At 39.5% G+C, this 11,981-nt stretch overlaps 1 protein-coding gene across 1 annotated transcript; it reads left to right on the top strand.

Moving 5' to 3' along the window:
• Positions 1 to 62: 62 nt before the first annotated feature.
• TAS2R3 (taste 2 receptor member 3) lies at positions 63 to 10,863 on the top strand. Its single transcript, XM_074366898.1, has one exon. The coding sequence runs from the start codon at positions 8,456 to 8,458 to the stop codon at positions 9,404 to 9,406; it is 951 nt and encodes a 316-aa protein (XP_074222999.1). The 5' UTR covers positions 63 to 8,455; the 3' UTR covers positions 9,407 to 10,863.
• The last annotated feature ends 1,118 nt before the right edge of the window (positions 10,864 to 11,981 follow it).

The following is an 11,981-nucleotide window of genomic DNA, read 5'->3' as shown; positions in this document are numbered from 1 at the left end:
CTCTTCCTTTTCTCTTGCATGACCTTCCACTGCAAAGAGAAGTGCAGTCTCACCTCTGCCCCCACAGTCCTTCAGGCTTTTAACTTAATATCTCATTCTAAATTTGGGGAGGGGATTGGACCATGACATACACAAAACCATAGCAACTGACCTTAAAAAGAGTGAATATAAGCATGCTTTCTTATCAAATATATATTGTTTAATTTTGTTTGAAGTCTCTGTCGAGGACCTTCGTTAACAGCCTCCTGTAAAATAAAGGAGCATTTAAGTTCAGAACAGAAGTACTGCCCTTAGGCTTCCCTTGGCAGGATGGCAGACTAGATAATCTGGAGTGAGGGGATTCCCTGCAGGAAAATAACTGGATCCTAAGTATAACATAGTTTTTATTGCATTTTTGGATGTCTTAATTGGAGTTGCTATAACAAAATACTGTTAGGTAATACTAGGTAACTGAAATATTTTCTCACCATTCTGGAGGCTGAAAGTGTGAAGATCAGGGTACCAGCATGGTTTCTTGTGAGGCCTGTGTCCCTGGCTTGTAAGTGGCCACCGTGTCACTGAACTCACATGATTTCTTATTTGTGAGTGCTGGCAGAGGGTGAGCTTCCTGGTGTTCCTTATGAGGAACTAATTCTGTTGTTTCAGCACATTTAGGGAGGGAAAGAAAAACTATTAAAATTGGAAAGGAAGAAAGTTACAAATGCTGTGATCACATAGACGATACAAAATCTATGGATGAATAATTAAGAATGTACAAAAGTCAACTGCAAACAACAGCAAAGAAAATATTTTCAAAAGATGCCATGTACAAGAGCATCAGAAGTTGAAAGGTGTCTCCAGATGTGTGGTCCCAATGGAGGACATCATAAAACTTACTGAAATACATTAAAAGAAGACTTAAATACTTTTGTACACCATGTTTATTTATTGAAAGCTTCAAAGTGTAAAGATGTCAACCCTCTCCAAGTTGCTGTTACAGATCAAAACAAAAGTTCCCAGAAGTGTTTTAGGGCAACTGAACAAATTGATCATAAAAATGTATTGTTGAGCAAAGGTCCAAGAACAGGCAACATGCTCCTGAAGACTTGCTCTGCCAGTTGGCAAGACAGTTTTGTTTTTGGTTTTTGGTTTTGGTTTTTTGTAAAGTAAAGCTATAGTGATAAATGAAGCGTACTGTGGATGCAGGAATAAACAGGGAACGGTGGTATAGAATGGAGAACCCAGAGATGATACATGATGAAAGTGGCATGATGTAGATCACTGGGTAAAGTATAGATTATTCAATAAATGATGCTATGAAAATGTCATCCATATAGAAAAAAATGAAATTGGATCTCTACCTCATACCTTATGCAGAAGTCAATTCCTGGTTACTTAAAGAGTGAAAGGCAAAACTTTAAAAAAAATCGGGAGAAAATACAGGACAATTGGTTTATAATTTGAGGGGCATGGAAGTTTCTTTTTTTTTTAAAGAACACAGAAAAGAGTGATAAATATAACTCTTAAAAATAACCTTTTTTTAAACCAAGGTTACCATAAAGGAAGCAAAATGAAAAGTCACAAACTGGGAGAGAAGATACTTGAAATACAGTCTACAATATGTAAAGGCCTACAAAGCAAGAAGAATAAGACCTAGAATATATGCAAACCCACAAGGTAATAAAAAATGACAGCTTAGTAGAGAAGTGGTCAAAGACAAGCATTTCACAGAGAAGGAAATATAAATAACCCATTACTATGCGAAAAAGTTGTCAACCTCAATAATCAAGGAAATGCAAATCAGAAACTATAGTGAACTTTCATTTGAAGACCTCCATGCTAGCAAATTTCAACCTATTTGATAGATCAGAGTGTGAAGGGGGATGTTGTAGACCAATGGAAACTTACTAGTGGGGGAGTGTAAATTGGCACCCCGTTTTGAGAAAGCATGACATGAACTTGAAATGTTGAAATTTCACCTAGTTATTCTACCTTTAAGGTACACTCTAAGGAACTCCATGTGGCCCAAGAAATATCTGAAACTGTAGCAACAGTATACCTAATAGTACAAAAACAACCCCAAGGTTCACCCACAGAGAATGGATAAATAAATGCTCACACAGTGGATTATTACACAGCTGGATAAATGAATTGTAGTTATCCTGTAACAGGAGTAACTTACAAACATGTTGTATCCATATCAGACTGCAGTTTGTATACCATGTTATTTTTATAAAGGTTAAAGTCAAAAAAATATACAGTATTTTTATGGATAGACACCTATGTGATAAAACTATTCAGAAAAGGAAGGAATGATAAATACAGAATTCAAGATGAGTTTACTGTAGAAAGCTGGGGGAAGGCACAAGGGATAGGGCAGAGAAGCAGCATACAGGTGCCATGGTACTGATGGTGATGTTCCGCTTCTCAAGTTGGGTAGTGGAATTATGGCTGCTTATTTTGTTTCCTTTATAATTTACATATATGTTGCATGTATTTTTATATGTATTAAATATTACATTAAATAAATTGAAGTTTCCATAAAAAATATCCTAAGTATGGGTAAAGTATACAGTAATGTATACTTATATAAATATAGGGCAGTGACCTTATTGATGTCAATGACAGTAATAGCTAACATTTAAAAAACACTCCTGCATTTTACATTTTTATAGGCATTGTCTTATTTGATAACTATAACAACTCTGAAATAGGTACTATTATTGTGCCTGTTTTACAGATGCACAAACTGAGGTTTAGGGAGATTAACTTGCCTAAGGTCACATAACTAATGAACAGTGGCATTCAGATTGGAATCCAGGCCTGATTCCAGAACCCAGGTCCTTAAAGCATTGATTAACACTGACTCTCTGGGACCTTTTCATTGTATTTATTTCCAACCTGAGAGTCAGAAAGATCAAGAAATTTGCCTAATGTCACATAATTAGCTTAAAACATTGCTAGGACAAAGATGCAAGTATCCTAGGTTACTTGTCTTCTAGGGTTGTTTCAATTTACCATAGTGTCACATCACTACTTGATAAAATGTGTTACACAGATAAATAAGAAGTAATGTCAAAGGCAGAGAATGGGACCCAGAGGGTGCTCAGTAAAACACCTGTTGGTTTGAGGTGCATCATGTGATTTGAGAGTTTTATAGGGATCATCAGGAGCCAGAGACCATGAAGCAGTGTGATACAAGAAGACAGGGATCTGAGATCTTGTCCCTGACCTACTAGTACTGCTCAAAAAACAAGCAACTCTACAATGAAGACATAAAAGTGGCCAATAAGCACATGAAAAAATGCTCAATATTGCTAATTATCAGAGAAATGCAAATCAAAACTACAATGAGGTCATTACCTCACACCAATCAGAATGGACATCATTCAAAAGTCCACAAACAATAAATGCTGGAGAGGGTGTGGAGAGAAGGGAACCCTCCTACACTGTTGGTGGGAATGTCCTTTGGTGCACCCATTATGGAAAACAGTATGGAGATTCCTCAAAAGACTAAAAATAGATTTACTGTATGACCCAGTAGTCCCACTCCTGGCCATATATCCAGAGAGAACTTTAATTCAGAAAGATAGATGCACCTCAGTGTTCAAAGCAGCACTATTTGTAATAGCCAAGACGTGGAAACAATCTAAATGTCCATCAACAGATGACTGGATAAAGAACCTGTGGTATATTTATACAATGGAATACTACTCAGCCATAAAAAAGAATAAAATAATGCCATTTGCAGCAACATGGATGGACTTGGAGAATGTCATTCTAAGTGAAGTAAGCCAGAAAGAGAAAGCAAAATAAAATAATATCACTTATATGTGGAATCTTAAAAAAAAAAAAAAGACAAATGAAGTTATTTACAAAACAGAAATGGACTCACAGACATAGAAAACAAACTTATGGTTACCAGGGGGAGAAGGGGGTGGGAAGGGATAAATTGGGAGTTCAAGGTTTGCAGATACTAATGTACATAAAATAGATAAACAAGTTTATACTGTATAGCACAGGGAACTATATTCAATTTCTTATAGTAATTTGTGAAAAAGAATATGAAAATGAATATATGTATGTTCCTGTATGACTGAAGCCTTGTGCTGTACACCAGAAATTGACACAACATTGTAAACTGACTATTTGTCAATAAAAATATATTTTTTAAAAAAGTGTCTCAAATAGTATCTCCTCTTTCAGTTCTGTGACTCTTGTAGGCAAAATTTGGCTCCTTCTCTGTGCAAACACATTTATTTTGTCTCTGTTAGCATTGATCACATCATTATGTAATTTGCTTGTAGATATGTCTCTCTTGCTTACTAGTCCATGATTTTCTGCACCTAATACAGTGCCTGTCACATAGTAGATGCTCAAGAAATGTCATTGAATAAATGGCAGTACAGAAATAAGATTTAACTTCTAATTCATTTATTTTCCATTATTTTCCCTAAAATCCAACAATATTAAAAATGAATCCAAAACTTGAGCTAAAAACAGAAATCAAACTTCTAGCAAATTTATTTATTCAATATCTGTGTATTAAGGTTCTACTATATTCCAGGACTGAGCTTAGGGCTGGAATATTCAGTGAGTAAAACACCGAAAGGAGGCATTATTAATAATTACTTGGAGTGGCAGGCACATAACCGTCCGTGATTGTCCTGAACAAACTGGGAAATGTGAGCACTCTCCTAGGAAATGTATTCTGCAAAGAGGAGAGTTGTCTGAAAATAACCCTAGGAGTTCAATCTAGGTTGCCTGGACAACACGTTATCTGGGAAAAGAGGGTTCCTTTCACTTACGTGAAGCACTCAGGTGTTCCACATAAGCTCAGTTCCCACAGAATTGGTAGCCTTCTTCTAACACCAGGGACTAGAACATCTGAGGTCCCCAGGTGTTGGTCAGCTGGCCTTCCCAGTCAATTCCTATAATATAGCTAGCTTCCCAAATCCAGACTTTCTGGCATTAAGCAGACTATTTATTTTCCTACTGACAAAGTTGCTTTCACACTTTTATTACGAAAAGTGAGACCAATAGAGGAGTTGTCTCCGTTGACATGTAGATGTTCACTGCTAACCTGACAGTGCCCAGGTCCCTCTGTGTAATCACAGGAGGATGAGGAGGAGCCCTGCTTTTGTTTCTGTTGTTGGTAAAAGTTTTCTCTTACTCCGTAAAGCCTGTTTCTTTACTCAGACCGCATGATACTGTAAAATTTATCTTAAATCCTGGTGCATGCAGGAGGATCTGCAGAAGAGATTCTCAGTGATAGAATGTAAGGAGTTTGTATTTTGTTGTAGTTGCACTGGGAAGCCACTGAAAAATTTTAAGTAGTGGAGTGAAATGACCTAATTTACCTTTTAAGAAGATCATTCTTGTGTCTGTATGGAGGGTGTATTATGGGGGAAAAGATTAGAAGTGGAGAAATGAGTCAGGAGGCTATTGAGCAGTTCAGGTGAGAGATCATGGTAGCTTAGACCAGGTTGGAGGCAGTGAAAATGGAAAATCATCCATGTTAGCCACATTCAGAACGTATTTATGCATATATGGTATGAAGGTGGGCCTTCAGGATTCTGAGGAGATGCTCACTTAGAATTACTGCTTGCCATTGTGCATTCTCCAGGTGAGAACTGTACAGGAACCTAGAAGGCTACACTCCACTTCTCATTTTATATATATATTGCTGATCTCTCTTGTATACACCTGACTGTGCTGACTTCCTTCTGTGTTCTTCAGATCAGTGAACTTGATTGGTATAATGGACATTATCTATGATTTGTCTTGACGTCAGGTGAGTCTGAGTGTACTGCTGACGTTCATCAACACAGTTGTCATGCAGAGTAGTATCAGAAGCAGGAATGATGCAAAGACCTGGACCATGATGTCTAAATCCCTGGGGAGAAAGTGCCAGAATAAGGAAGGGGAGGGAGATGATATTAGAACGCCTTGCTGGTCTGCTGACATGTGTTTTGAAGTTTATTCTCTCAGCTCACTCTCTTCAGAGTCTCCCAACTGAAAAATCTCAGCTGCTGTCAGCAGATCCCCTCCACATAGGGCTCACTCTCTCTGAGTGGTGCCCCACCGTTCCTAGTCTTTGGGTACTGAACTATCTATTTATGGTTTCCCTATGCTCTGTCCATCATTTTGTAAATAATCCCTTTTTAAAACTCTTCTAGAATTACCCAGTTTATGCCAGTTGTTTCCTGCCAAAGCCCTGACTGATATACTTACTTTGATCTTTTACTCAAAAGGATGGTTAAGAGCAAGTGCATGTTCTCTAAGCAGGCTTCCCGGATGTCTGCAGCCTGGGATGCTGCAATACCGCAGCTCTAGTACTGATCTGCCAACAAATCATGTTTAAAGCTGCAGGCTTTATAGAACTGGACTTGGAGTATATGTGGTTATTTGATGGACCATGGCCAACATGCATTTTGGGAGCAGCCATTAATGGTGTGTTATAGTATTAGTTATAGTATGATAGCTTTAGTATTTATGTTAAGGAACGGGGGTGATTATAACTACGGGCTCATGATTCTTACCACTGGCACCTGATGGAATAATAGCAATGACAATGATGATATCCAACAAATTCTTTGGGAAATTGAACACTGGTCATTGGCTAAAGTAGTGTATGTGGAAACACACTGTCCTGGGAAAGCATCAACACATGAAAAAAAAAATTCAGTTAACTCTAAATTGTTCAATTACAACTTAATGAAAGGTACAGATTCTATTTTTGGAAGGGGTAAAAATAATAGGGCTAGTAAAAAAGTATGATCAAACATGAAATGGTATGTGAAATGCATTCTGATATGTTGTGTATCTAAACTTTTTTTTTTTGTTACTGATGACTGATACATGGGTAGAGGAATCTTACTATTGTATTTCTTCCTATGACGGGATGTAAAGGTGTGATAACCACAAAAAGCTGAATGTGTAGAACTGAGGCCATGAGGAAAAGACTGAACAGGCATGGTGGTAGGTTGCAGGATCGGCCCTACCACTGGTGTAAAGTCCTGTTACGGGACTTACAGAGATAGCTGGGAACTGGCCGCCTTCTAATTCTGAAGCACAGAGTTAAGGAAGCATTTGGGCCAGCTTGTTAAGTTAGCCTGAACAAGCCGAGAGTGGTTAAGGAGGACTGTGTTTATGTTAGCGTTTACTCTGCAGTGCTCTGCTACATACATACGAGACTGATGAGGTTCACCTGGCCCAGGTGACTGGCTCCTTGGCGTGTAACCCTCAGTCTGTTATTGGATAATGTTGAACTCTCTGCTTTGATTCTTGATGAAATAGATTTTTTTCCTCCATCCTTCAGATCAGTGTTTTCAAACAGTGTTTTTAACAACTCATTAGCAGGTTGTGAAATCAAGTTTGTGATATGTAAGCAGCAATGAAAAAAAAAAAAGAATAGGATAGAAAATCAGAGTGCCATACGTGTAGAAAGGGGAAACGTGGTTTTGTGAAACCTTGGCTTTCCCAATATAGTATGTATAAGTGATATACATATAATTAGCCTGTGACATATATATATACACATACATATGTTTTATGTATGTGTATATACATAAAATATATGTATAAAATATTACTGTCGGTTGTGGTCGAAATTTGTAAAGCACTATTTTAGATTTTAAAAACCTTTGGTTGATAGATGGTGTCTGTGTGTGATTTCTGCCAGCCTGATCTTTCATTGATTGACATATCAATACAGTGGTCATGCCCTCTGAAAAAGTCATGCTTTGAATAGCTTATATGCTATAGTTCAATATTGTTATCATGTAAATATTCAGGTAGTTAAGAATTTCCGATGCTGTGGCTCACTAGGAAAGAACTTGTAGCCCCTCATGTAAGGCATTCTCTAAGAGGCACACCTTTTAACTCTAATCCGAGACCATTGGTACTGAACTTTTCCTGTTTTATGAACTTAAACCTCCTCCTAGGATGACTTTGGTAGTGCCTTAACGGTGGAATTCTGGTATTTCCCCCTTTTCTGTATGTGTCCCTGAGGCCTCCTTCCTGAGGAATAACACTTCTCACTCTTCTGAGTGATTCTCTGTGACCCTTTGGTGACACACCTTTTGTTCTGAGTGGCTCAAAATCCAACTTACTGCCTTTGAAACTGTGTCCAAATCCTCCATCTTCTTGGTGACTCAGATCTCTTCCTTCTCTGTGTGACACTGGACGCTGCTCTATTTGCATTTTCGCAAAGAGCGTCTGAGTTTAGCTCATAGATGAATGTGACAGTCCACGTGATTTCTGAAGAGGACAGATTAGCCTGAAATAGCCAGGGAGTGTTCACTAAACCCAGGGACGGTTCACTAAACTTTGCTCTATGATAGACTAAATTGGGCTGAGGCAAGAGACAGGTACAGAGAAGCAGCAGGTAGCAGTGATTCACAGAGAGAAGTTTCACATCAGCAAGAGATTGTTCATCAACAGGAGCGAAGATCAGGTCCTCCTACTTGCTGACATGCTGGGATGCACCGAGTGGGGCTTTCTGGTTCTGACTGCCAGTGAGTTCGTCCTGGGAGTGCTGGGCAATGGCTTCATAGGGCTAGTCAATGGCAGCAGCTGGTTCAAGAGCAAGAGAATCTCTTTGTCCGACTTCATCATCACTAACCTGGCTCTCTCTAGGACTGTTCTGCTGGGGACTCTCTTGGTTGATGGTGTTTTAATGGTGTTCTCGTCCAAACTACATGATGAAGGGATAGTAATGCAGATGATTGATATTTTCTGGACGTTTACAAACCATCTGAGCATATGGCTTTCCACGTGTCTCAGTGTCTTCTACTGCCTGAAAGTCGCCAGTTTCTCCCACCCTGCATTCCTCTGGCTCAAGTGGAGAGTTTCCAGAGTGGTCGTGTGGATGCTGATGAGTACCCTGCTCCTAGCATGTGGCAGCACCGTGTCTCTGGTCCATGAATTTAAGATCTATTCTGTTCTCAGTGGAATTGATGGAACAGGAAATATGACTGAGCAGGTTTTAAAGAAGAGAAACGAATACAAACTGATCCATGTTTTGGGGACTCTGTGGAACCTCCTTCCCCTAACTGTGTCTCTAGCCTCCTACTTTCTGCTCATCTGCTCCCTGGGAAGGCATACGCGGCAGATGCAGCGGAACTGTACCGGCTCCAGGGATCCAAGTACCGAGGCCCACTATAGGGCCATCAAAGTCATCCTCTCCTTCCTCTTTCTCTTCCTACTTTACTTTCTTTCCTTTTTAATTTTATCATCTAGTTATTTCCTACCAGCAACTAAAATGATTAAGATGATTGGAGAAGTGATTACAATGTTATATCCTGCTGGCCACTCATATATTCTCATTCTGGGAAACAGCAAGCTGAAGCAGACGTTTATGGAGATGCTCTGGTGTGGGCATGGTGATCTGAAGCCTGGATCCAAGGGCCCTTTTTCTCCATAGCGTGGCAGAGGGCACAGGAGGGAGCCCAGGGGTCCTTCGACCTGGTTCAAGATTACAGGGCTCTTCCTGAACCCCCGGGGCACCTGTTGTGTAACATAAATAGGAGAGACACTACTGTGTCACCCTGTCCCACCTGGGGCCGCTTCTCGTAGCCTCTCTTTGTATGGTCATTTTGAAGAAGGTGAAATAGTCTTTGGAAAATGTCAGTATGGTAAAACCCTCCCTATGTAGACATGGAGTTGTATTTTAATAGCTATCAGCTCAACCTAATGAGCCGAGGACTAGCTTTAACTTGAAGTTTATACTGACAGCGATCAGGTGATGTAAATAAAACAGTGTGGCGAACATGAGGGAAAGAGCAAAAGCGTTGCAGTCCCACAGACTTGGGTTTGAATTCTGATTGTGTCCATTTTCTAGACTTTTTGGCCTTAGGTGAGTTCCTTTAATTACCCATTTGATCCTCTCTTCCCCCATTTTAAGATGCAGACTGTGATACTGACCTCACAGGGTCTGAGAGATTCATGAGACGATGGATGTCAACATTTCGGGACAGTGTAAGTGCTCAGTGGGTAAAGCTGTTACTGTAACTGACAGTGGATTTTGCAGCAACAGCAACCCCCACAAGACACAAGTTTCCACCAACCCGTTGTGTCATGACAAAAGCAGTGGAGTGAAAATCAAGGCCCTTGGATACTAGGCTCCAGTCCAGTCTGGTGGTGAAGTTATTTTGCTTTAATTTCAGGCAGTAATCCTTTGCATTCCTTTATTATTTTGCTAAGGTAAATCTTCAAGTAATTTTTTATTTTTTAGATTGGACAAAAGTCTAAGAAGTTTTTTAGATTAACCAAGATACATATCTGTAAAATTTCATAGTTTTATTAAAAAATAAGCAGTTTTTATAAGTGTAACCACTTTTATTTTAATAAAATTGTGTGGACTTTGATTTCGCTCCTGTCACTGAACAGTGCTGACAAGTTAGGATATTATGGCTTGAGACCTCAAACTTGTAAACATATTTAGGGCACATGACAGTTCTGAATCTGGACTTCTGTCGCTAATGGGCTCTCAGGTATAAAGTTTTGTGGCTATGAATGTGTCCTGGGTTCACATCCTGACCCTGAACTGGGTGACCTTGGGGAACTTTCTTAACGTCTATTTCACTTTCCTCATTTATAAAATGGGACTAGTAATAGTATTTTTGGGATAGAGTGGTTGGAAGGAATGAGTGAGTTAACACATGAAAAATGCTTTGAGTCCCCCATGGAGTAAATAATAAATACCGCTATTATTATTGTTGTTGTTATTGTTTTGTGAAAGGGGATACATGTTGACGTAGCATGAAGGATCACCACATTACTTGGCATTTGGTCATATGTAACCAGAAATTAATTTTTGGATTGTTCTGAGATTTATATATTCATTTCCAAAATTATAGGAATAAAATGTCTTTTGGTCTGCATTGTTTGCTTTCAAATTGGAGCCTCTTGGAGCTGCTATGAAAATTCCTAATTCTGGGATAACTTAAAACTCCCTTTCAAAAAGGTATCTGTTGAAACATAAAAGAATGATTAATAGTCATTCATAGTTCACTAAAATAGAAGGATTCTGAAATGAGTGCTTCTGTGATTAATAAAAATCTGTGCTTCTTTCCAGCACAGAGAAGTCTACGTATGGAAATGCCTGCTCTCTCAATTGGCATCTGCTGTTTACCCCGAACCCTGCTCTTGAATTCACCCTCACCTACTCTTGAACACTTGTTCCTACTTTCTGTCACTTTGGAAACTTCTCTGCCTAGCTCTGACCTTCTGGTTCTTCAGCCCTTACCTGAATTCCTGATTCTGCCTTCTGCCTTAGGTGTGGGGATTTTCCTCTCTTTTAATTGAACATGACACTTTATACTAGAGATTTTGGCTCGACTGATGTTTGTTTCTTGGTGCCTTTGGCTAACTTCTGAAGGATTCCTCCCTTCCATTTCTGCCATGGCTCCATCAGCTCCTACCCTGACCTAGCAGATTCAGATGTGATGCTGCGAACTTGCTGAAGTTACCACTACTGTTCATTCCACCGGAGCCTGGAGTGTGGGTGGAAATGCAGGATTCCCTGAGTGAGAGTCTGTAGTGGCAGTCCAGGTGGTTGAGTGCGAAGTTTCCTTCCCAGAGAGTAAATGAAATCAAATTCATGGGCGTGGCATCCCCAGCCCCTCCCCTGTTTTCTCTTTCCTCTTTCAGAGAAATTTAGAGGTGACTCCTGAAAAATCTCCAACTTTGTTACATGACTTCAGCAATATGTGGAGTGCCCTTAGCCAGAGTTTAGGGTAGGAGTAAGGATGTGGGTTGAGTAGTGGGTGAGGTGCTGAGGAAAGGAGTCTTACTTTTTGCTAGAGACACACTGAAGGGAACTTTGGCTGTTTGGGAGAGACTATGGTCTTCTGAATCCACCAAGGAAAATACTTAATCTGCCAGCTCCTCCCTGAGTTCTAGGCCATGGGGAAGAATTACTTAATGCCTCACCCCCATTTTTGAGAAATCCTGGAAGGGGTCTTTTTTTTTTTTTTTTTTTTTTTGCTTTCAGTTAA

Source organism: Camelus bactrianus, chromosome 7 (assembly GCF_048773025.1).
Source record: "Camelus bactrianus isolate YW-2024 breed Bactrian camel chromosome 7, ASM4877302v1, whole genome shotgun sequence".
Classification (NCBI taxonomy): Eukaryota; Metazoa; Chordata; class Mammalia; order Artiodactyla; family Camelidae; genus Camelus; species Camelus bactrianus.
Note: the sequence above shows the minus strand (reverse complement) of the source record. Positions and strands in the feature narration are given on the sequence as shown.

Coding starts and splice junctions, on each gene's coding strand:
- TAS2R3 (XM_074366898.1), top strand. CDS start 8,456: ATGCTGGGATGCACCGAGTGGGGCTTTCTGGTTCTGACTGCCAGTGAG.